The following is a 25,712-nucleotide window of genomic DNA, read 5'->3' on the forward strand; positions in this document are numbered from 1 at the left end:
CTTTGGACCCTCTCGATGCTGTCCACATCCCTCCTGAAGTGCGGTGCCCAGAACTGGATGCAGTACTCCAACTGTGGCCTGACCAATGTCGCACAGAAGGGGAGGATCACCTCCTTGGACCTGCTCATGATGCATCTGACCCTACTGACCATGTTCTCGCATTGGCGGCCCATGTTTATCTTGGAATCAATAATGACTCCAAGATCCTTTTCTGCCTCTGCACTGACAAGAAGGGAGTTCCCCAGCCTATAGGAATGCTGCTGGTTCTTTCTCCCTAGGTGCAGTACCCTGCACTTGTCAGTACTGAATCCCATCGTGTTCTCATCCGCCCACCCCTGTAACCTGTCCAGATCCTATTGCAGCCTGTCCCTCCCTTCTAATGTGCCCACCTCTCCCCACATCTTACTGTCATCTGTGAATTTGAACAAGGTGCTTTTCACCCCCTCGTCCAAGTCACTGATGAAGATGTTGAACAGTGCAGGCCCAAGGACTGAGCCCTGGGGGACCCCACTACCCACATCCCTCCAGGCTGAAAAATGACCTGTCCACCACCACTCTCTGGGTGCGGCCCTCCAGCCAATTTGCGACCCATCTGACTTTGTAGGCATCGACGCCACAGTTGCCTAATTTTTTTTTTAATGAGAATGGGGTGAGAGACAGTGTCAAAGGCCTTTCTGAAGTCCAGAAAATGACTACGTCCACCGCAACACCTGCATCCGAGGATTTTGTGACCTGGTCATAGAAGGCAACCAAGTTGGTCTGACAGGACCTGCCCCTACTGAACCCATGTTGGTTGCCCCTAAGTATAATCTCCCCTGATGGTCCCTCGCAGATGTGCTCCTGGATAATTTCATGTAAAAGAATTAGTTTTAATTAGCTGAGGATATGGTACTTGGTGGGGGGAGATGTTAATGACCTTTCCTCTTATACAGTTAATGTTCTTGAATTAAGCAATGGTTAATTCAATGAGTAATCAAAATGCACTGAAGTGATGATAAACACAAAGGATGTCATTCAAAAGTTACTTCAAAGTTAACTCACTGCAAAAGAGCAAGTCAAGGAAATTCAAAAGTGATTCACAAATACGGGCAACAAATTCATATACAGCCTTTTAAGAGTCCTGTTATTAACCATCTGCATTTAAAAACATATTGACAACTCCCCCAAAATTTTAGTAAAAATAACAATTCATTTGAAGTCACATGGGAAATCTATTTTTGCTATTTATTGTTCATTATTCTATTGTTTAAAAGTGTTATCTACTCAATCCAAGCAAAAGAAAAAAGGCTAGAACTTTCATGACCAACTGCATACCACAAATGATGAACAATACATAGTGAGTAGCCAGTGCAAAGAGCCTCAAAAATCCAGTATTCTGGCTGACATATAATTATAGCTCTTGACTGAATACTTAAAAAAAAAAAAAAAAAAAGTCATAGATTTTTTTTTATAAATCTGCATTCATTGGGGAAAGATTCACAAACTGAAAGGGGACTATAATTGCAACAAATATTTTATGACTAATTCAGCCAGATTGATGGGCAAATCTTGCATCTAAATCTGTCTAATTTAAATAGACAAAGTTATCACTATACAAAATCAATACCAAAGGGGAGTGTTAATTGTGCATAATAATATACTAGTCTTACATTAGTTTCTTGTCACATTAGTCTCCTAGCAGCAGAAATCACAAGAAATAATAGTACAAAATCCACCAAAATAAACATGGTTCTAACTAAACTTTGAATCCAATAAAAATATATTTAGGCACGGACTTGTGTTCTGAGAGCAGATTTAAACATTTAGGTTGAATATCTGCAGGGTGGGGAGGATATGGGAGTACAATTCTGTGATAAAATTCACTGTGATGATAATATGAAAATATCAGCAACTCCTTTCCTTAAGATATTTAAAACAAACAGTAAAGCTGTAATCTCTACCATGGTATGAGAGACCTCATATATGTTCTGCATGTCATTCAACATTAGCTCTGTCCAAATGACTTATTGAGTGAATGATATGCCAACAAGACTATCCTGACACATTAAACTAAATCTAATAAAGTCTGGGATGCAGGGAAGGCATACAACGAATGTTTGCGTGCATGTGCAACTTCCAAACAGCAATTTTGAATTATAGTGAATGTCCTCAAATTCATGCTTCAGTGTGCCGATGGGCTATTCAGAAAGCCTAAAGAAATCACTAAGACTAAGCAGTTAATCCTAAATCCAATATAATCGTAAAACTGCAACAGGTCCCAGAGACTGCCTGATTCGTAACTAACAGGAGTCAACAAGCGCCCATCCACATCTTTCAATGAGCTTGAAATCAGAACCACAGAAAACTGCAAGGGTTTCTATCTTCACACAGGTCATTTTGGAGATGTTTGATTGAAGCTGATATTCTCACCTTTTCAGAAATCAGGTGTGAGCCAAAGACTGAGATTTTAAATACCGTACTGGAATTGAATAATCCCATAGCAGAACTCAGTTGTCAAATGATTAGAAATTCTCTTCCTGAGTTTGAAATCAAAAGACAACCAATGACGACAAATTTTTGTGTGCATTTAATGGAGCCCAATAAACTCACAAGGCCTGGGGCAGAAGTTACACACAAACCGGTTTAAGTGATCAGAAGCTGCTTTAAACCTGTAACAGAACATAAATCCAGTGCACATAAACCAGTTTCAAAATGGCCAAAACCGGTTTAAGATAAACCTGACTGAATGTAGTATCAGACTTAACTGACTTGGGTCAAACCAATTTATGGAACTTGTGTCCCAGACCCCTTCCTGGTTTAAGTTAAATAAAAGTCCTCCAGCATCCCAGCATGCTTTCCAGCCCTGGGCAGGGCTGGGCTGGGCTGTCTGCTCCAGAGAGAAGGGCTTGCCCCACCCCTCTCCTCCCTAGCCAGAGCTCTGGCTGGCTGAGAAGGAGGTGGAGACTGCAGGCACAGAAGCATCTGCCTGGAATCCCCCTGCCCCACTCTCCTCGCTGCTCACTGCTCAAGAAGGGATTCCATCCCTCCCTCCCTTCTCCCACAGCATGAACCCCAGTGCCATGGTCCCCAGCCAGCATCTAGTCATGATCATACCAACTCCGTGATAACTAATGCTGAGAAATAACTGTACGTGCGTGTGTGTGTGCATCTAATATCACTGGAACAAAGGCAGACAGAACATTGCCTGCTTACGGCTTTTTGGAATTAAATCAGCAGTTTTACAAGTGCCTTGGAAAAAGCTGGGTTTTGTTTTCTTGATGGGCTGATAAGCTTTGTGTTCTGATAAGCTCCATGCTGGCTTGCTTCAAAGGCTGCAGTATGACAGTGTTCAAGGGGGGACAGAGAGAGGTGTGAGAAATGACATAGTTTGCAATGCATGGGACCTGAGTGCTGTCACTTTGCTGCAGACAGTATGAAAAAGCAGGGAGAGGGAGATTGAAAAGCTCAGTATCATCAACAGATGCATGCACTTGACACAAGTAGTCCTCCCTCCCCGAACCCTTTGCCTCAGAGTGGTAGCCAGGGGCCATGGTCTGGCAACACTCCCACACCTGGAACAGCGAGCGAAGAAGAGGAAAGCCTGGAGAGGGCTGGTTCCTCCTCCCCCGCCAGGTACACCCCAGCTGGGGACTGTGCAGGTCAGGATGGGAGTTTAAACCCCTCCCTAATCACAGCATCCTGCTAGGGCCTGTCTACACTCCCCCCGCCCACCTCCTTCCACAGTGCTCAGCTAGGGAGGTAGGGCTAACTCTAGTGCTCCCTAGCTTCTAGCCTGAGCCACTGCAGACATGTGCCTGCATTTCCTGAATCAAAAGTTAATGTCTATCCACTTGCAAATCAGTTCAATCTCTGCAGATCAGACTAACCTGCAAAGATTGAATCAATTCAGGCTTGGGCTTTTTGAATGTCTGTCCCTAGCCTAAGTGAACCTAAACTCTAAGTGATCCCCAATTTTGAGAGTTTGCAGAAGAACTAGAAGGGTCAGCAGATAACTTGGATGTGCATTTTCAGCCATATAATTTCCCTGAGATCTCATTATCCATGGTAGATGCCTTTGGTCCAATACAACAAAGCATCAAAGCTAGGAAATACAAGTAATCGTCATGAACATTTCCATGATAGAGTATGTATCTGACCAAAATCTACACAGAGCTTTTGGTAATGAAGTCATGAAACAAGTTACAATTGTGATTGTTCCCCTGAAACAGTTAAACTAGTAGAATCCTAATGACTGACAGAGTTGTATCAGAATAAAGGCGCCTTCTACTTTTCTACTTCCTTTACAAGGATAAGGCGCACCAATATTAGATGTCATACTACTACACCCTGCCTCCATATTGTGTGTAAGGGGTACTGCTTTAAATTATACTGAAAGCGTTAAAGCTGGCAGATATCTAAAACACCTCTGAGCATCCAAATATTTTATTTTTAAATAAACTTTGTCCATCTCTGGACTGAAAGAAGTAGCTGACGTTAACAACTAATACTCAGCTAACTTGATTTTAAATAAGAACTTGCACCTAGTGTGGACAAAATAGAAAGCTAGTTGTGTTTCAAAATATACCATATTTACTCAAACTCAAGGCTTTTTCCTCAATCAGCATGGGGAGAAACACTTTGTCTTACATTTGCATACAAGGAAACCTCATTAAATACACCATCTATCATTATACTGCTGCCAATAGGAGCATGTGCTCAGCAATGGAAACCAACTACAAAGTTGATTATATGCAACCAACACTAAGCATGACTGTAAGACACAGGGTCCAAATTGGGCAAACACACCAATGGGAACCTTTTATTTATTTATTTACTGTCCCTTAAAAAAATGGGTGGATGTTCACAGGGAACTAGCACTGGGCCTGGAGGCACTGCAATACCAGGCTGGCACCAGGAGGGCCAGAGCCAGCCCTGACACCCTCCCTTTGGTGCCAAAAATGCTTCATTTCATCTTAGCCAAAAAGGCCAAGATACTGATAGGAACCGTTTGTTTTTTTTTGTTTGTTTTTTTTTAAATGCGATCCTTAGAGAAGTAAGCTGGTGTTTCTTCCACAGTGAACTGGCACTAGGCCTGGAAGTACTGTAATGCCAGGTCAGCACCAGGAGGGTCATAGCCAACCCTGACACCTTTCCCTTGCTACCAAAAATGCTGAAGTCCAAGATGACAGAGTTTGAGGCACAAGGAAATATGGGGGGACCTAAGTGAGGGGCTAACATCACCAAACGGAGCCCCAAACAGTTTGCCTAGAATCCCTTTGTCACTCTCTTCTCAGCCTGGCACGCATGATTACTGTGGCCTCAGCCTCCATTAGGTGGAGCCAGACCAGGTTGCTCTGCAATTCATCTAGAGTACACACACATGTTAAGCAGTGCTGAACTGTGGGGTCACCATGGCCTGAAATGCTGTTGACTCTGCTGGGGCCCAGTCCAATGAACTATATAGTAAATCCCTTTTTGCTTTGGACTGACATCATGCATAATTTGTACGACATGTAAGTAGATATAAAAGTGATCCTTAAAAGTGTGTTTACAGAGTAGTTGTTTTAGAACTTGCAGCAGTTTCAAAAAAGGTAAAATGCATTAATTCTGGATGAACTAAGTCTATGGGTACTATATGCAAATTACTGTAGGCATGTTTATTTCAAGGTCGGTGTTTTCAAATTTGTTCCTCACTCCTATATGCCCAGGGAGAGCAGGGTCTGGCAGTAAGGAGGGGGGAAAGGGCTGCAGGGTGCAAAAGAGGGATACAGAGCTACCAACCCCCACCCCCCAACTTATCTTCTCTGCTATAGCACTGGGAGGGGAACAAATTCAAGGCAAACCTCCAAGAATTAGATTCTATAATCTGAAAAATTATAACGAAATTTATAAATTTTCCATATATAGCATCTAATTATTAGGGGGCCCATCTTACATTCAAGGTAATCTTATATTCAAGTAGATATGGTACTAGTTAGTGGTATTTTCTTGGAAGATGAGATGACAAACACAAGCTCACATCTCTCACCAAGAATACAAATAGTAGAGACTAACCAACACAAAAATAAAAATAGTTCAAAATAATGTGTTATTACTCTGGGATTCCTTTCCCCAACATTAGGTCTTGGACAGCCTCTACTCCTCCATACTCTTGCCTAGGCATACATGTTGAAGGTCTTGGTGTGATTGTCGCAGGACTCTGTACAAGTATATTTATCAGGCACCTGACTAGACCTCTTATAAGTACACCATGATCCACAGGATCAACATTTGCCTACTTCTATTACATTAAAATAAAATTATGACCCCATTGCAGTACTTCTCATTTCAGCTACACCAACATAAAAAGAAGTGATTCAAGTGTTACTCTTCACGCTAGAGGCGTGATCTCAAGGCCGACTCCGGACTTGGGTACCTTGTCATTCAAGCTGAGGAGTGTGACCTTGGGACACAATACTAGCTATGGCACTCCTTTCTGTGCTGCTGAGAATAGAAAACTGCTAAGTTGTAAACCCAAGAAGCCATTTGGCTCAAACAGACCTTGGACTCTGGATGTTATTTTGGGGTGGGGGTGTGGACACTGTCAAAAACCTTAGGGAATCCAGCCTTGGGCGCAGCTCATCATAACCAACACTGGGTACAGACCTACAGATGTGTGGAAAATCTTTTGCCCACCTGCTCACAAAGCACCTACTTCCATTGAGGATGTACCAGGAAACAAAGTTTGTTGTACTGTCTCTCAATTTTGTCTAATTAAATCATAAGATTACCTGAAACAGAGTTTCTTATGAAGGACTGCCAGGATTACAGGTTTTATTTATCTATACTTCCTGATCCCACCTGTAAACTCATACAGAGCACGCATGTGCATGTGTTAGTTGCATATATTTTGGAAATACACAGTCAGTACATAAATATCTATATGTACATGTTCATACATGGATATTATTAGTACAAAATAAATGCACATGGACAAATTGATTTTTCTTGCCTTAAAATCATATTGTTAGTTATACCTTAGAGAAAATCTTCTACAAACTAAAGAGCCTTATAAATTCTTAGAATCAAATAAAACATCCCCTCCTTACCCGCCACCAAATACTGAAGTGGCACAAAGATCTTTGTTAACATATATAGTACATTCTCTACAGTTACTCAATTGGATTTAGGACACAATAGTCAAGGCCAATTTAATACCATGGAGAACTTTAACCAAATCTACAACATGAAGAGGTTTACATGAAATGTAGATCTTGAAATGTTTACTGTACCAGAACTTGACTGGTTCTCAGATGGCAGATGTGAAATGATGTAGATCAGAGAGTAAAAGGAAAAAGAATGAGCTGAATGCAAGAGACAGAAGAAAGAGATTGATTATTAAATGTTCTAGAAAAGAATGCACCCATCAGCATTTTTCAGACTGACAACCATTGTGGAAAGGAAGGAAACAGAGATTAACTCTAAAAAAAAAAATCAAAACAAAACAAAACAGAAACAGAACTGCCCCTGTACATGAAAAAGTATAAACTAGAATCCATAAATCTACACCAATTTACACCACTTAAGGATCTCACCCACTGGGCTAAACACTCTTAGCCAAAAGGAAAATAAAGGTCCTAAAAATAAATCATTAGTAATGTATCATCCAACTTCCCTATTATGTCTCTCTCCAAAAATGTCATCTCTCCCAGATTACAATAAAGAGCTTTCACAGGCTGCTGCAGTCTTTAGAAGTGCACCTGGCAGCAAGCTGAGCATGCTGTATAATTACACCAAACAAATGCCTTTCTTCACACCTTCCAGCTCTTCAGCAGCATATGCAACATGTCCTTAAAATTCCCCAAAGTTAAGTTCTTAATAGCTCTTGATAATTCTAAGCACAAAGGAGGTCTTGTTTCTCAGAAGAGTATGTAACATTTCTGGGAATCAGTTTTAGTTATTCAGTTAGGTTGTTAGTGGAACACATATGTTACATTGGAATACATACATTATCTGGATAATGACACTTACAGCCTGTGTTAAATTCACCACCACTATAAATTTCATTTCATTTCAAAGCTTCCCCAAGATTGTATCTTATTTGTTTATTTTTCAAGTTAAATGTGTTTTTCCAATATAAAAAATATAGCTCTCTGCTCCTTCCCCCTTGCCCCATGAGATAATTCTGACTCTTCAATACAGACATCACAGGCAACTTACTTTCTTCCTTCAATGACATTTTCTATTTGAAGAACTTGCTTGAGTTCTAAGGATGCTATCTGCAAGCTGTGTGAGACCTGCACATAGGGAGGATTTGGTAACTGGAAAGTGGGTGATATCTCGCACTACTTTTGTGGGGGCAAACAAGTCCTGCAAGAAGATATCTATGGGAAGGTTGGTCAATGGCAAAAGAGAAGGCTGCTGTTTTATATTGTGGTGGCTATCCACAGCAGGAAACTGGGCCTGGGTGGCTTGTTACAGAAAAAGGGTTGAAACATTTGTTGTTTGCTTTGGATACAACTTTGCCTCCTCAGAAACAGCTGTAGAGAGCTTGAGGAGCATGCAAGAGGTGTGTAGAGTAGTTGAGGTGAGGATGATAGGTGAAGGCAGTTTACAGAATCACAAGAAATGGTCTATTAGAATGATCTTTTGCTATTTCCCATGAAAAGGCCAGGAATAAAGTGGGCTACATTAAAAGAAATGTCACTCAGAAATCAAGTGAAGTGATTCTTCCATTCTGTTCAGCACCTGTGAGGCCTCACCTGGAGTATGCATCAGTTGTGGGGCCCACACTTGAAAAGAAATGATTAGAGATGGAGAAACATGACTAATGAGGACAGGCTGAAAGAACTAGGATTATTTAGTCTGGAGAAGAGAAGCCTTAGGGGGCATTTGATTACAGTCTTCAAATACTTAAAGGGAAATTATAAAGGACTGACAGACTGGGGATGCTCAACCCTCCATCCACAGGCCAGATCCAGCCTGCAGAGCCATGTTATCTGGCCTGCAGGGCTCCCAACAGGTCCAAAAACTTGGGGGTGGGGAAGGGGGAGCTGTGACAGCAATTGCTGTTCCCCTGATGCCAAATTACGGGACCCATGGGGAGTCTCGCGAGTCAGATAATGTAGCCCTATATACTATATCAAGTGCACAGGGCCTGATGGAGGTAGTACAGGGCCCAATCCCAGTGCTCTGGCCCAGGCAGAGGCAGCAGGCTGTGAATAGGGGCTCGATCCAGGAGCGTCAGGGGAGAGGTGATGTGGGCCCAATCCTGGCATCTAGGGCTTGATCCTACCTTGCCCCATGCCATTAATCTGGCCTGCAGGGCCAAAAGGTAGAACACCACTGAAATATACTTTTCTCTCTAGCTACAGGGGATAGATAGGTCTGGGAGCAGGGGTCTCAAATTGCAGCTGGGGACAATTTGGGCTGAATATTAGGAAAAAACTTTTTACTATGAGGATGGTTAAACACTGGGACTGACTGCCACAGAGGCTGTGGAATCTCCATCCTTGGAAGTTTTTAATAGCAGGAGAAACAGAGACTTGATTGAGAAGAGTGAGTCAGCGATGACCCTGCCTTGAGTAAGGGGCTGGAGCAGACGACCTCCAGAGATCCCTTCCAACCCTACTATTCTGTGAAAGTCTCTCTCTCTCTCCCCCCATCCCCTCCCCCTTCTTCCTCTCTCTCCCTCTCCTTCTCCCCACTTCAGGCTTTTGAAAAAAGCTAAGCATTAAATGTAAGTATTTTTTTCTTACGCAACGCTGCTTAATTTTGCTAAATGACTCATTATTATTCTGAGCTTATTTCTAATGAACAACTGGTCTATTACATTCAGTACAGCAGGGGAATATCTGAAATACCTAAAACATAGGAATTTGAACCCCCTCCCCCACACACATTCATTAAAATAGTCACTCCAAAAGGGCATGCAAATCTCTGCAAGCCTTTCCCCATAAAAAGCTCATAATTTTTACCTTACAAATCATTTCTAAAATGTCTCTTGCAGTGTCCCCTGGACGCACTACTGTCAACGCAGACTGGTTATTTGGCAGACTGAACCAAGATGGTGTAAAGTACTCATGAACCCAAATGTCACAGTCAGGATTATGTTGATGGACGCTAGTCAATGCCACTTCCTTTTCGCGCTGAATAGAAAATGCCACTGTTAGACTATTACAACAACACTTATAGTCTTATCTTTAATACCAAGTGTAAAGAAGTCAGTATGCATATCAGCCATCATACCGTGTAACACTCTTTAGAGGGAAGGCACTTTAGTCATAAACCAAAAGTAGGGGCTAGTTTAGATTAGAAAGTTTTGCTGGTTAAACTACAATATAAAACACAGATCTTCAATCATTGTGGACACAGCTATACTGGTGTAAATGTGCTTAAATCAGGATTTCCTATGGGGAAATGGGAATATTAGGGACTTAACATAAAAAACCCTGAAGTTAAAAATTAAGACTCAAATATATTGCATCTCCCAGCTAGTCAAGTCAAATGTGCAATAAGGCTTCTAAGCCTAGGTACCATAGGACGGCACCTTTCAATTTATTTTGAATTTTTCTCTCTCTTGTAGGTTTAAATTGACCCCTAAGGGGTAAATATTCAGCAAGTAATAGAACTACATAATTCCTATTAGCAACAAATGGAATCACATGGCTAAATCCCTACTCACTACATTAAAAACATATCCTTTGGCATTGGCTTAACAGTATTTAACAGCTGACTTTCCTTTGGGAACTTGACAGAACGGCTGGAATTGTAATTGGAAAGCGAAGAACCTCATGGAGTTGCAGAGAGTATTAAAGCTAATTGTAGAGTACACTGTCCTTTCCAAATTAGCAACAGGTTCACAAAATTTCAGTGTTAATTATAATCAATATGTTAAGACCTATTTCCTCTATGTTTGTAAGTCCTACACTCTCACCTCCATCTCCTGAAATAAAGACATTAGCATAAGGCAAAAAATGCCATTATTATGAACAACATGACTACAAACTATATTTCATTATCTGCTAGAATAGGTGTTATTGTATAAAGGGCACCTTAATGTGACTGAGGTAATGCAGCCCCCCTAGCTTCAGCCCTAGCTGCTCTTGTGCATCTGGTGGCTACAACCACCCCACGTCCTTAATGGAAAGCTGCTGGGACACCAGAAGGCAGAGGATGCACACCCCTTCCAGAGGCCCAGCATCCTGACTGCTTGCCTGACAAAGCCAGATTGGGTTGGCTGCAGGCAGCATTGCCTGTCATAGGACCTGTTCTCCTAGCAAGATTCCACTTCATCTGACCATTTTACTGTGCTTTAACTTAAAAAGACTAGTGGTGCTTACCTTGCCATCTGGTGCTGCATCATCGAAGATTCCCTCTAAAGATTTTTTTACTGAATCAACACCTTCACCAAACACCTGTAGAGCAAAAAGTGCTATTTCAAAACCTAATGGGATGCTAATGTGAAGTACTTAAAGTCTGGAAGTACAGACCACCTAAAACAAAAGTACTGTATCTGTATATCTTGAAGTTTGGGGGGGCAGCCTGCCTGGCACCTGGTTTGTAAGTTAAAAATAAATATGAGAAAAATATCAGCTTCTTTAAACACAAAGGGAGCAGAGCAGCTTGGTTCCAAGCTTGGAGACTCAAGGTTTGGACTCTATTTCCAATTTTATTGCTGCCTTACTCTATGAACCTGGACAATTTTTATCCCCTCTTTTTGTTTCCCTATATGTAAAATGGGGGCAAGAATGCATGCTCACTGTTGCTTTGGGCTTTTAGGCCTTCAGATGAAGACTGAAACGTAATTAGGTATTCTTGTTATGAATCAACGTTTTATGTATGTTGTGCACACTTATGAAAATACAATGGTCTGGTTTCTTGCTAGGAAAATAGCAGTTAGTGAGTGATCCAGGATGAGCTAAGGATACCAAAAACAATGGGACTCTGTGCCTGAATAAAGACATGTGGGAGCAAGTGTACAAAAGTTTGATTTGAAAAACTTTTTAAACATTCACATTTTCTATTCTAGCATAATCTTCTAAGAGAAAAGATAAACACCCACTGCTGCATCGGCAATGGGGGGGAGGGGGCGGTCAGGGAAAAAAAAGCCACAGAGCCAAAACTAAAACAAATCTAGGTCCATCCCTTGCCAAAAAAAGAGAAAGGAGAACAAAAAGGAGACAAATGCCTGTGACATTTGCCTTTACATGAGGTATAATGAACAACAAGTGAAAGCTATAATTAGGGATGTTTGGAGAGTACAACAGGAAGATATCTTCTTATTCGTTTAAAACACATTTTATCTGAGGAAGATCTGGGGGGTGACAGGATAGAAATATGAACGATTGTATGTTAGAACAGGGATGCCAAACTTGATTGTTGTCACCCTGGGCCAGATCCAAACTGTGGGACTTCTCAGGCAGAAGACCTGGCAGTTGGGCAGCAGTTAATGCTTCCATTGATCCGTCTACCCCCAATTCCCAGCCCTCTGGGAACCCTGCAGACCAGGGGAAACAGCTCTGCAAGGCAAACCCGACCAGTAGGTGATACCTTTGGCAACCCTCCAAAACAGGTATTGTTCCTAACAAATCTACCAACCTCAGTAAATCAGTTTCTCTCTAAGCTTAGGTGCAGCTACAATGATCTACAGCTTCTAGGGGTGCAGGTTGTAGCCATATTGGTCTACAGGCAAAAGGAATCACAACTCTGGGTAGATTGTTGCAAATATCATCTAGTTGATCTAATAAAAGATATCACCTCTAGCCAGAGTTCTGATTACTACAAATTCTGAGATTTCATTTAAAGAAAAAAATACATTTCTGTTTTATTCTCTATTAAAAAAAATCATTCTCAGACAGATGTGATGCTCCTGCCTTCTTAATCAAGACTTGCAGAAAAACACTTTCAGGCAACAAGATCACAGCAGCAGCAACAGTTTGAAATACAACTTGTTTATAACAGAAAAGGTGTGAACTTTCAGCCTCAACCGGGACCATTTAAACACAAGCTGCTATATACTTATCAGTAATTACAGTAACTCATTTTGAAGAGGACACATAACGACTATACGACTACAAAAGATTAAAAAGAAGTGCTTAAGGTTTGGTGTGAAACACGTTAAAAGTTCTCAGTATAAACAACTCCAGTTTTTCCTTTTTTTTTTTTTGCCTGAGCGAAGAATATATGTTTTTCCAAACTATCTTCTGAAGGCCATAAAAAAAGCCTTGGAAAAAGAATCCAGCTTAGTCCTTGCCGCCTACCTGATTAATGCTTGGTCTTCCCTGTTTTTTCTTTGAGGTAGTATCCAGCCCCCAAAGAGAAGAAAACCGGCTTCTCCGTTTGCTGGCAGATCTGGACATGGCCTGTGTCCTTCTTCTCACTCCAGACTCCCCAGTGCGAGCTGCCACCTGTCAGTGACATAAGGTTTTAAAACCAAAGGCTGCAGTATCCCAGGATATCCCCATTGCTTACCTGCTTTAACAACACAGGCTAATGGGAAAGAGGTAAGTACTGGAATAACAAATATATATTCCCAACAGGAACGACACTGATGGGGCCAGCCTCTTTTCTTCCTACTGTAACTCAATTCATTTCACCGGACATAAAACCCTCCTAAAATTAGCAGTGTCCAAAGTTCCAAATTGAAAATGTTTTAGAGGTCCAAGTCTCCAGGACTGAGCACTCAACCCTTTAAGTATCACCACTTCTTTTATGAAGTTTCAATCTGAGCACTCAAGAACTGAGGCACCCCAAATGTGAGCCACCATCAAGAAGGGTGGCGTCTGTCTCTTCATTAATACTTGCAAAAGTGCACTGTACATACCTGACCAGAATCTTAACTTTTAACAGGCCAACTAATGTGGCTGAAGACTTTTAAATGAAAAGATTTTCTTAACGGAGAACAGCGTATTTAAAAGCTAGTGAAGAAAAAACAAACTAAAGCAATATAGGTATTGTTTTGTCATGGCAAAAAACTCTCCCCCTATCCCTTCTCATTTCTGCCTTCCTGCTAGCACACCTTTTATTCACTGTAACGTTGCAGGATGCCTGCATTACTGTGAAATCACAATTCCCAGTAAAGCATGGTGTCCAACAGCAGGGTCAGAGGTATGGGGCCTACTTATTAACCTACCGCACAATTTTAAAGATTTTTTTTAAGAGCTTTGTTTTATAGATTTTTGTCAATTAAATATGAAAACTTAACTAAACCTAACTAAATAACCCTAACACCCCCCCCCCCGAATCAACCCCATATTCCATCGAGACTCAATTTTTTCTGTAATTATACAAAATGATGTGAACCGAGGTGTTTCAGCTGAGCTCAAGCCCATCAGCACAACTGTGAGGAGCTGAGATGATATTTCCAGTTAGATAAGTTTCAACTGCTTTGGCATTTGAAAAAAAAATTATCCCCTTTAACTATCCATTTAGCTGAAAGATATTTTTCTTCACATGACAAAACAATTCAGTAAAGTTTCTCAAACTAGGGAATTCTTCATGGGAATAAAACAGAACGTCAGTCAGAAACAAAGCCTCCCATTCTCCTTGGGTGCTCCTTCCAACATTCAGGACAAAGGTTATGTCGAATTATCAGTGCTGAGTCAAGACAGCCAAGCTCCTCTTTGTGAGAGAGGGAGTGGTAAGAAGAATGGCAAGTCCAATTCAGGGGAAAAAGTGCAGCAGACACACCCGTCTTGCAGACCTGGAGGTGAATTTCCTGGAATATACTTTTAATAGATTCCCACACATGAAACTAATAAACAGTGACAGCATTTGGCATGCAATCATGCCTAGAACAAAGAAACCTGTGACAGGAGCTCAATGACCAGGGCTGAGAAACTAGTTGTTTTGGTATCTTAAGATTGAATTCAATACTGTATAAAGACTGGAATAAAGTACTGGGTTGGGTATCCAGAGAACAGATGTACCAGGAGTAAGGGTGATTTCTCTCTAGAACACTGGGCAAAAAAGGGAAAAAGAGAAATTGAGATGTCATTGCAAATTTCTGGGCTTACATGCAAAACTCTTACTAAAATCTGATTCATTTATCTATCAGATTTGCCTTTGCTCTCAAAGATAAGACAAGTCCTCTTTGTCGTAACATCACAAAAGAACAACCAATCTAACAATGGCACCTAAACGCCTCTGCTTAGACCATGTCTGCAAATGCAGTGTTGGACCTTTTATATGAAATTGTTCTCAAAGAAAGAAACCCACTTGATTAGCAAACAAAGCCAAGTCTTCAGCTTTTGAAATGTACAAAGCTATGGTGATTTACAACAGCTGAAGGTGCAGCCCCATGAGTAACCTAGAAGAGGTGGACTGTTCTCTCTCTGTGTTGCTAAACTGTGCTCATCACCACAGTACCTTAGGGCCTTCAGCAGAAGCAAAGGGTGCCTCAACTCAATATTTGGGGTTAGTTGTACCATCAGTGAATTTATTCAGGGAGAAAGAGAAAAAGGAGTAAGACAAGAGATTGCCAAATGACAGAAAACATTTTATTCCAAAGATAACATTCAAAACACACTCCATGCTTTTCATTTGGGGCCCCTAGAAAAAGTCACACGAAGAAGTAGATTTGTAGGTACATTCCCTACAATGCAGTGAAGTTTGGCACTTATTAGAAGTGGGAGCTAGAAAAATGAATGCAAATGCAAATGTAAATGAAAAGCCACTTTAAAAATATAAATTCACCAGCAATTATCAGGATGATGACGCTAATCTTTTTTATATAGAAGAACAAAAATGCCTTTGCCTGAATTACAGCTCTGTATTCAATTGAAGGGTACAGCTGACATCTACAAGACAACAGCACAGCTCAGCTATTTCTGTAGTGCTCCAGGAACTCAGGCCTAAACTACTGGCATGCTATTTAAGTTCATAATTTAAAAAGAACCCAACAATTTGCACGGTGTTTTGGTATGTTTTGAAGAGCTGGTTTATGTTGTTTAAATTTCAACCATTTTACACAGCCAAAGCTTGTTTGTAAAATGGGAAGGAATACAGAGGAGGTTTTTAACTTCCTTCAAAATGCCAATCACTGCAAACAGGATGCTGGCGTAGGTAGGCAGTAGTCTCATCCAGACAGCTGAGAAGTAAGCCTTAGCCTACTGAATATGATCTGATTTGCATTGAAGAGACTCCTGTTCATGTAACTAAGCTCTGAATTGAGCTCCTGCAAATAGGAATTAGAGATGGGTCCAAACTGCAAAGTTTAGAGCCATATCCAAATCTTAGCAAGTTTTAGAACTGTTCACACCCAGCATATTAGTTCAGGACATTAGAGAGACGGAAGCCCCCTGCAAAGAACAGGTCCACGTTGATCCCAAGACTAGATCTTGGGTTTTGGAGCAGGGCCATCTCTATCACCTACAGAACCACCCTATTCATAAGGAAGTTAGGACTCAAGAATCGATGCCATTTTTGTATCAACTGTATTGAAAGCAGGTATTCATAAAGTAGATCTATTAATTAATATCATGCATTTAGAAGAGCCACAGTTCTCATACTCTGACAACAGAACAGGTTTCATAACCCATCATGTTTGAGGCAACAAGTTGACATCACCTCTTTTTAAAATAAGATTAAAGGTCTGGACCCATCTCAGGATGCTGAAGTTCCTGCACACTGCGGTAAGAATTTACCCCAGACTCTAACTACCTTGACTGATTTACTTTCTGCATAAAACAGCCAGGAAATATATAGTTTAGCAGTGATGACCTCTTGAGGTCTCTGTTCAAACTCACCAGTGCGTGAAAAGAAGAGACAGAAAAGATCCCAAGGCGACCCATCACAACTTTAGTTGGACGACTTGCAAAACCAAGCAGCCTTTTGGGGTTTGGCAGCTCTCCTCCTTGAAGGCTGGCTAAATAACAGCGGTAGCGAAAAAGGTCCATTTGGAACTGTTCAAGATTTTGCTCCCAAACAAAGATCTATAAAGCGAGAATTGGAGAGTGGAATATAAGGCAGAGAGAACAAGACCACAATAGTAAATAACATCTCTCTCTCGATGTATATTACACTTCACGTTGCATTACAGCTTTCTGTCAACACTGATTATATTTTCCAAGAAGGAGGGGAAGAAACAAAAGGAGGATTAAAACAAAAAGTTTTTTAATTAGATAGAAAATAAATATTTTTATATTCACGGCAGAAATCTTCTCCCAAGACAACAGCTACTTTGAAACAATGCTAATTAACTGTGTTAAAATTCCATTTTTAATTTGCTTTGTACTGCAGGATTCTCTTCTGAGCAATCCTTAAGAGGAGTCTTTTATGCATCAAGGACAATAAAGATACAAAAGACAAAAATCACAAGTTTCTACAAACAGAGGGTCCTGGATTATCAGCAGCAGCAGCCAGGATAGTTTAAGAATCAATGGAACTTTATGTTATACTTGAAAAAGTGAAGTATACTGGGGATAATGAATCTTATCAGTGGAAGAACTCTATAATCAGCGTATGTGAGGACTCGTTTAAATAATTTAAATTGCTAGTAGGAAAGTGTTTCAAAACCCAACTAGATACATGTGGGGGGAAAAAAGAGGGACCTATCCTATAGTTGTAGACTGGAAGCTTTCACAAAAAAAACCCAACCCTTTGAACAGAAACACCAGCATCTCTTCTCCCTCCCCACCTCGTCTCAAAAGCTTTGGGGGTGGGGGGGATTTTCCTTAGCTTAGCACATTGAAGACACAGAAACTCCCTCCTGCTATGGTTAAAATTCCAAACACATTTGGCAGCTCTGGGACCAGAACTACAATCTAATGAAGCAGGTTCCATATGTTAGTTTTCTAAAATAAGGTCCCACTGTGACAGAGGGAGAGACATCTGCTCTAGGATTTCTGTTTCTCAAATTCAGCTAGAGTTGTCCACTTTAAGTTGGAAGTGCCGGCAACAGAAGACAGTGATAACTGGGGATTCACAATGGCAAAGCTAGCTGAAGTTTGTAAAAGCACATGGAAAACCAAGGAGGTTTGTGCAGAAGAACTGGTGCAATCCATATTTAAGCCTAAAATAGCACAGCACATACAAGGTATTTCATATGAGACCATTTCAAACACACTGGCAAGAATACCTGATCCAGGATGGTTTTCTTCTTTTTGGAATCAGTTACTGAGGAAAGCTGCATTTCACCCATTTTCTTCATTTTCTCATCCATATCAATCTTCTGTTCCAGCTTCTTTATTTCAGTTTTCAACAGTTTAACTGTATCCTCTTTGTGATGTTGTCGTGCTACTGCTGTCGCACATGCAGAATGAATTGCAGTGATCCAGTTCTCTAGTTCAGTCTGGCTAGAGGTCTGAAGAGAAGGAAAGGGGAACAGCAAGAATCCTCTTAAAATGATCAGACATGAACAAATACAGTTCCAAAGAGAATTCTTTTCCTTTGATCTCAAGAACCAAAAAGGCCTTAAATCTACTTTTATCAGAAGAAATAAAAACATAATTTTCATATGTGAAAAGGCTACCTTTAGCTCAGCACCATGCATTCAGCTTTTAGAATGACACCTATGTCTACGTGTAACAGCTGCAGAATATTTCTTAGCAAGTGCTTACAAATTACTTTCCTTGCTTATTGTAATGGTACAATAATTTTTAGTTAATCATTACATGAAATTCTGTAGACTGCAAATTCCTTGAGGCAGAAAGCACGTTTGTCTGTGCTTTTCACGGTGTGGAACGGATTGCTGGCTTGCAACAATTAATAACAAGTTAAGGAAAACAGCAAGCATATACAGTATTAGTGGACTGTTTAAAATAATTGCAAATTAGAGCACCTTTCAGCTTCTGAAGATCCCCAAGCACTCTAAATCCAATCTGTATTGTTAAAGGCCTACTTAATTTTCACATCACTGGCTGAATATTGCACACTAATTCTCCCACAAACTGGATGCATTGTTTGTTTTTGCGGGGAGAGGGAAATACCAGTCTAGTGTATCTGACACTGGTATGTTTTCATGGAAGTCCTGTATTCTGATCAAGACTTAATAGAAAGTACTCCTTCTGCATCCTCACCCAATAATAGTAAATCTGCTAACCCCCTTAACAATCTTAAAACTTACTGTAAAACAAAACTTGAGTTAATGATACAGAATATTAATGTTATAGAAGACTCCATAAACTTGCTCTGTTATCTCAACCCCCAATACACTTGGCTTCTAGCTAAAGGGGCTGCTAACACCATACCACTTCATTTGAATTAAACTTGCGGAAGTTAATTCATCCATCAGTACTGACAGAACAATCTATTTTCTTCACTCAGCAGCAAGGGAGAAGACTGTTCCAGCTGCTCTATCGGTGTTACAAACGAGTGACAAAGGACCTCATCCAAACCCCATTAAAGTTGGTGAAAGATTCCCAAAGAGACTTAGTTCAGGAAAGCACCTAATAATGTACTTAATTTTAGGCATGTCTTTGAGCTCAACTGACTTATATGGAACTCATATTTGAGTGAAGCATTGCTCTGAATAAGGATACTTTCCTGAATCAAGGTTTGATTTCCTAGTTGTGAGACAAGGCCTATATTGAGGATTACATTCCTTTCTTTGTCTTCTTACTGAAACCACAAAAATTGTACTGCATACCAATCCTTAGACAGGCTCACGCTTCAAGTAATAAGATGATCACTTCTCACTGCCATAAGGACTAGAGTTTGCCACCAATACAGACGAGTGGAGAGCTCTTCTTGGTGAGATGTGCTGCCATAAAATAATTAAACTAACTACTGACAGATAGTAAGATGTCAGTCTAGCCTGAACTGCATACAAACATTCCTTGTACTCATGATGGAAGCCAACCAGAGCTACAGTAAGACAATTTGCTTTCTGGTTTAATAGAGGGTACAATAAAAATTGTAGAAGGCCCTGTAATTATTTTGTTTTACTTGATATTTCCAAGTAATATTTTCATGGCATAAGCAGTATCATAACTGTGTGTGTGTGTGGGGGGGGGGAGGAAAGGGGGGGGGACTACCAACCTAGGAGGGGTGCCAGAATTGCCCCAGCAAGAGTAGCTCCATGCTGGGAATGTCAAAACTGTTCCTGGTGGTACTTGCTACTGCTTTAAAGGGAATAGTCAGAGCAGACAGCACACTGTGGGGGCAGCAACAGCTCAGCCAGGGGCTGTTTAGGAGTACCTGGCAAGGGTAAGGAATCAGAAATCCTTTTGCTTCTAGACCAATACGACTACAACCTGGATACCTGGCAAGGGTAAGACTCTTGTGCCCCCCCACACCTCTACACCCACTCTTGGAACCACGCGATCACCCTCCCTCCCCTATAGGGGGTACCCAGGGCACCAACTCTGCTTGTTACACCTCTGGTCACAGGGTTCAATTCTGGCATGTGCTGCTTTTTTGTGAGGGCTATGAGGCAGGCTCTGGGATCAAAAAAGATTTAAATTTTATTCTGTAGGTGGAGCAGGATATTTAGCAACTGGGACAAGAGGACTCCTTCGCTTACAGCGGAGAAGGGAAAACACTGGAAGCAAGCTGCAAACATCTGAAATAAGTATGTGATGTCACAAGATACTCTAGCAATTGCATGTGATATCCACATGCAATGGACATGTGTGATAGGAACCGACTGAGCAGGGACTCCTGAGTTTAAGAGGTATGTGATGTCTCTGGACACAATGCAGAGGGAAGGATAGGTACAATATACATTAAATGGTGATCATATTTTTTCACTTATCGTATGGTCTCCAGAGGACAGAAATAATCTTCCTTAACCTCCTCGGTATTCTGTTAAAAAATAACTGACAATATTTTCTTGTGTATGAATGTATATGTCTATGTTATTAAGAACTAAGTAACACTGCTGATCAGCAGCATATATGCTCCAGCAGTTGTGTGTGTGTCAGATCAAGCCTGGAGGATACAATAACTTACAAATTATTTCCACAATTATGACTGATCCTCTTTCCCACTCCCCAAGTTCCCCCCATCCCTGCTTTTTCTTCTAATTCTCTGTCTTCACAGTAACATGAGTTCCCCCGATGTAAGGGACAAAAAAAGGTTTCACAAAGCACAAGAAAACAATAATTTACTTTGAAATGGCTCATTTTCTGCTCTTTCCCACAAAGTTACATGAAAACCTAGCCATTACATGATGACACAGCCTATTTAATGAATAAGGCTCTATGTTGCCACAAAGGAAATGTATTGAATGCAACCTTTTCAGTATTTAGCCTCTCCTGGCATTAATTTTATGAGAATGAAGGCCTTGCAAGAGAAATGCAAATGAAAGATGTTATAACAACGTAAGCAGATCTCGTGGTTGTGGTGCTTCACAGCCTATTAAATACCTGCTGGGTCCACATGCTCCTGAATGAAGCAAAAAAAAAAACCAACCCCAAAAAACAAAACACTCACCTCAGAAAAGAAAGACACTGGGGGAGGCAGGGAGAAGCTATGCAAAAATGTAACAGGGCTGCAGAAATGTCAGATTTGTTTTTCAGATCAACTGAAGGAAATCAGCATACCTCTGTTGAACTTAACAGAGCTATGCTGATATATTCCTGTGGGGACATTTGGGCTACATGCTTTTAAAAGCTGGGAATGTAGATCAGAGGAATACCAGAGTGGGGAAAGCACTCAGCAATGCAGTATTTTGGAGATTTTAAAGCACAGGGAAACCTAGGTTTTTTCTGCTTTGTTCCAGTATTTACATTCTCAAATGATCACTTGAGGGGAAAAGATGGGATTCCCCACACCCAAAAATCTGCACCAAACACACCAGTATAATAGAGTAAAAATAATAGTTAGGAAATGATAGCTACTCCATTTAGGTTGGCATTTCACCAGTGTCATATATGCCAACACCTGCTTATAATGCCCCTTTGCTCTCTACCTTGGACAGACACAAAGAGCCCTATGTCACAGAGTGAATTAAGACTGCTTTGACATCAGCTGCAGAAAGACATGCAAACCCATGGCAGGACACTTCAACCTCCCTGGACACTCCATCACTGACCTGAGGGTGGCTGTTCTTAGATAGCAATCTTTTAAAAACTTTGAACAAGAACCTGCAGAACAAGAAATCATCCATAGATGGCTTGTGTTAAGCATGGTTTAAACAGGGACTACAGATTCTTAACCTAGGTGTCTCAGACCCCCTCCCCACCCACCCTTTAAATTCTATATCTACCATGACAGGGAGATGGTGGTGTTAAAGCACATGGGGCATAACTGTGCATCCCAAACTGTAGCTTTGTCTTTCTGTGCAGAAAAGAGCAAACTGCTTGATAACCATGTTACCAGACTGTATTAAAGCCTTCATTTTCACATAATTGGTACACCATTTATTCATAGGTTAATAATAGTATTTTGACCCATCTATACCAGTGGAGACCAAATTTAGTTGCAAAACAGTAGGTTTGGTATTACAAACATAAACCACATCTGGCATCAAACCCCTTCAGCACTGTTTTCTCTGTGTAGCCAATGGTACTGAACAAGCATTCCACCCTTATTCTTACCTTCTGGAGTGAAATCCCAGCCTTACTGAAGTGGATGGCATTTCGCTAGCTCAGTTGATTTCAATAGGAGCTAGCATTTCACCTCTAGTCTGCTGGATGAGCAAGAGTTAGGAAAAGAGAACAATTCTGCAAAACCCAAGAATAAAACAAACCTGAAAGAGGAATGCATCCCCAAGGGAATTACTGAGGCAGAAAACAAAGTCCTTCTTTGGGTGCTCAGGCACTGCTTGCACTATACTGTTTTCTACCCAGACGGCGTGCTTTGGGATGCTGTTATGATCTATTCCAGATCTGCCATCAGTCTCATAGAAGAATAATGTACATCCTAAGAAAAAAAATGAGTAAAGCATTAGCAAGTAGCATGGACAAATATGGTAAAACCACATCTATTCAACATAATTGTTTCTAAACAATACAGCACGTCCCCCAAGTTCTCAAAAGTGAAAATAAAGTCAATGAAAAACTTGAGCAGGTATAAGAACGTAATTTGATGGATCTTCCCTACAGACAGCTTAAAGCCCTTGAGTTTGGTCACAGACACTGAAGAATAGCTTCCCAGTATACACCAACCAACTGTCAATAACATAGGAGAGATCATAAGAAGTGCCATACTGGGTCAGACAAAAGGTCCATCCAGCCAGAATTCTCTCTCTGACAATGGTATTAGTGGATACTAGAGGGAGAGCTTTGAACTGGACACATTTGAGTGATCTGTTCCCTATCCATTATCCTCCCTGGCATCTACCATCATTGGTTTAGAGATGCCAGAGGAAACATCTCCAACCATTCTGTTCAATAGCTATTAATAGATCCATCATACATTAATTTGTATAGTCCCTTTCTGAACCTGCTTATATGATCTGCCTCCATCTCCTGCAGCAGTTAATTCCACTAGTTAAGTACCTGCTGCATAACAAAGTACTTTCTCTTGTCAGGTTTAAACTCGCCTCCTACTAATTTCATTGGGAGCGCTTCATTCTAATATTTTGGGACTTGGTAAACAGTTCCTTGTTCACTTGGTCCACATCCTTCATGATTTTAGAGATTTCTAGCATATCCCCTCTCAGCCTTCTCTTTTCCAAACTGAAGAACCCTAGCCTTTTCATAGATTTTCCTTTTTTCCTGGTATGGCAACTGGCTCCATGCCCCTGATTTGCTTGATTGCCCTTCCCTGCACTATTTTTTTTTTAAATCTTTAAACATATATCTGTACCACAGACAGCCTGCTCCACTGCAGTTGGAAAAATGGGCACAGTTGGAAAAATGGGCAAAGTGCTTTCAAATGTGTTCTGCATATGTATTCTCTCAACCAGCCTTCATTAGAATAGAAGCAGCAGCTTTGGAAAAAACTCTCAAACACATTTTAATTGTTCCTTTCAAAACACTATACTCGCAATTAAATGTCATTCCTCTTTCCAGAGCCTGCCTTCAACTGGTAAAATGAAATGCAGCCATGGGTAGTGCAGCCCCTGCCAGCTGACGAGCACAGTCCCAGAGAAATTAAGAAAGGACGCTGCCTTCTGTCTCGTCTCACCCCACCAAGGAGCAGAGTGGGAAGAAAGAGCAATAGGACTCACAGGAAGGGTCAGTGCAAACCCTGGGGCAGGCAACAGTTTTTTTTGAAGGAAAGAAATGATGGTAGCAGGAAACCTTTGCATGTTAATAGGTCTTGTGCTACTCTGGTAGGACATGACTCCTACCTTCTGCACCTCTTCTCTCTCAGACAACTCCTCTACTTCAATTCAGGGGCCTCTGTAGACAAAACTCTAGGGCACTTATACACATACATTTTGTCTGCTCTGACGCACTGGAGATCCAGCATGTCTGAGCAGACTCAATTAAATCGTGTTTGCTCTGCATGCGAGCTGACAAGCCCAGAGCTGCATCACATACATTTGTATAAATGGCAAAATGCGCATCAGCAATGAGAAAATAATGCACATCATCTTCGATGTGTTTTAGTTCAAAAGCGTACCATCGCCATTTTCTCAGTGCTGATGTGCATTTTGCTGTTTATATAAATGTATGCGCTACAGCACCAGGCACTTTTAAAAGCATCCAACACTGTGGTATGAGCATGTGTACAAATGCCCCTAGGTGCTAACTACTCCACCAATGTAGAGGTATAACAAGGCATCTCTGTGCCCCAGGCAGCAGCAACACTAAGGGCAATGCTGGCTGCCATTCCAGGCTGCAGTGCATCCAGCCATGAGCTGCAGCAACAGTTATTTTTGCAATGCTCCCCCCAAAAGCCAGCCCCCAAGGCTGCTGCCCTGGTCACCACATCCCCCCCACCTCCCCTAGTTATGCTAATAAAGTCACCTTCCCAAAAAAAGCTGCACTGGGTGAACACCTTGGAGACTCCAATTATCCACAAAAGAGATGCATCACAAGAGAGGGTGAAGTTATTTTCTTTTGCCACAGCTTTTTCAGTTCTTGGCCTCCTTGCTGAGTCTACCCCTAAGAATGCTCTCTGCCTTACCTTACATAGTACATTCGTATCACCCAGCATCACTGTACACTGTGGGATGGACCTATTTTGTCTGTACCATAGATGGTAAACACAGCTGCATATGGAAGGCACAAGCAGAAGCCTCTAAGAGGGCTCTATTAGCCGCACTGGAAGACAACCGAAACCCAACACGTTCGAACATGGACTACCCTCATAATGCCAGACAAGTGAGTTGGCACTGCTAGACTTGTTTTCCTTAGGGCCTGTCTACTCTAAAATTGCCCTGCATGTCTTGCAGCTGCTCATTACTACACTTCCTTGAAGGCAGAGATCAAGTTTTTTTAATTACTGAATACAGGTTAATGATGGGGGGGGGGGGGCAGCAACATCACACTGTGTGATCCCCATTGAAAAAGGACTGAAGAAAAAAACCATGCAAAACAGCAGTCCTTATTCCACCACAATGTTTTCACTGTCAGTCAAAGTCTTAGCAACATAGGAACAAAAACTAGGCATACTAGGTAAGGATAAAATATAATGCTCAGGCTATCCACACACAAAAAAAACTTTATAATTTCTAGGCAAAGCACAGTCGCTCTCTATGATCTCTCTCTCTCTCTCAAACTTTTGCTGCCTTTCAACATTGTCTAAAAAATTCATTTAAAAATGACTGTTGCTATTGTCCCCCAAGGAAATAGCTCTCATAATGGAAAGTGATGCACAGCAACCCTCTTACCCCAGCCTTTCAAAAAACTATCTGCAGCCAGACAATAGCAGCTGTTAACTTCAAAGCTTCATTTAAATGCTAACGTTATTAAGGC

General features: G+C 41.2%; 1 protein-coding gene across 10 annotated transcripts in view; it reads right to left on the reverse strand.

The window, feature by feature from the left end:
* The window catches only part of TIAM1 (TIAM Rac1 associated GEF 1), a 270,454-nt gene that overhangs the window by 68,316 nt on the left and 176,426 nt on the right, over positions 1 to 25,712 (reverse strand). For all 10 annotated transcript variants that reach the window (XR_009459072.1, XM_059720678.1, XM_019476350.2 and 7 more), the window contains 6 exons: positions 22,592 to 22,764; positions 18,038 to 18,262; positions 16,707 to 16,892; positions 13,221 to 13,367; positions 11,301 to 11,375; positions 9,936 to 10,106 (listed from right to left, as the gene is read on the reverse strand). Coding sequence is in view for 9 of the 10 variants with exons in the window: in XM_059720678.1 (XP_059576661.1) it covers positions 9,936 to 10,106; positions 11,301 to 11,375; positions 13,221 to 13,367; positions 16,707 to 16,892; positions 18,038 to 18,262; positions 22,592 to 22,764 (977 nt within the window). In the remaining variant the exon portion in view is untranslated. The remainder of the gene's footprint in view (positions 1 to 9,935; positions 10,107 to 11,300; positions 11,376 to 13,220; positions 13,368 to 16,706; positions 16,893 to 18,037; positions 18,263 to 22,591; positions 22,765 to 25,712) is intronic.

The sequence above is a fragment of the Alligator mississippiensis genome, chromosome 1 (assembly GCF_030867095.1).
Source record: "Alligator mississippiensis isolate rAllMis1 chromosome 1, rAllMis1, whole genome shotgun sequence".
NCBI lineage: Eukaryota > Metazoa > Chordata > Crocodylia > Alligatoridae > Alligator > Alligator mississippiensis.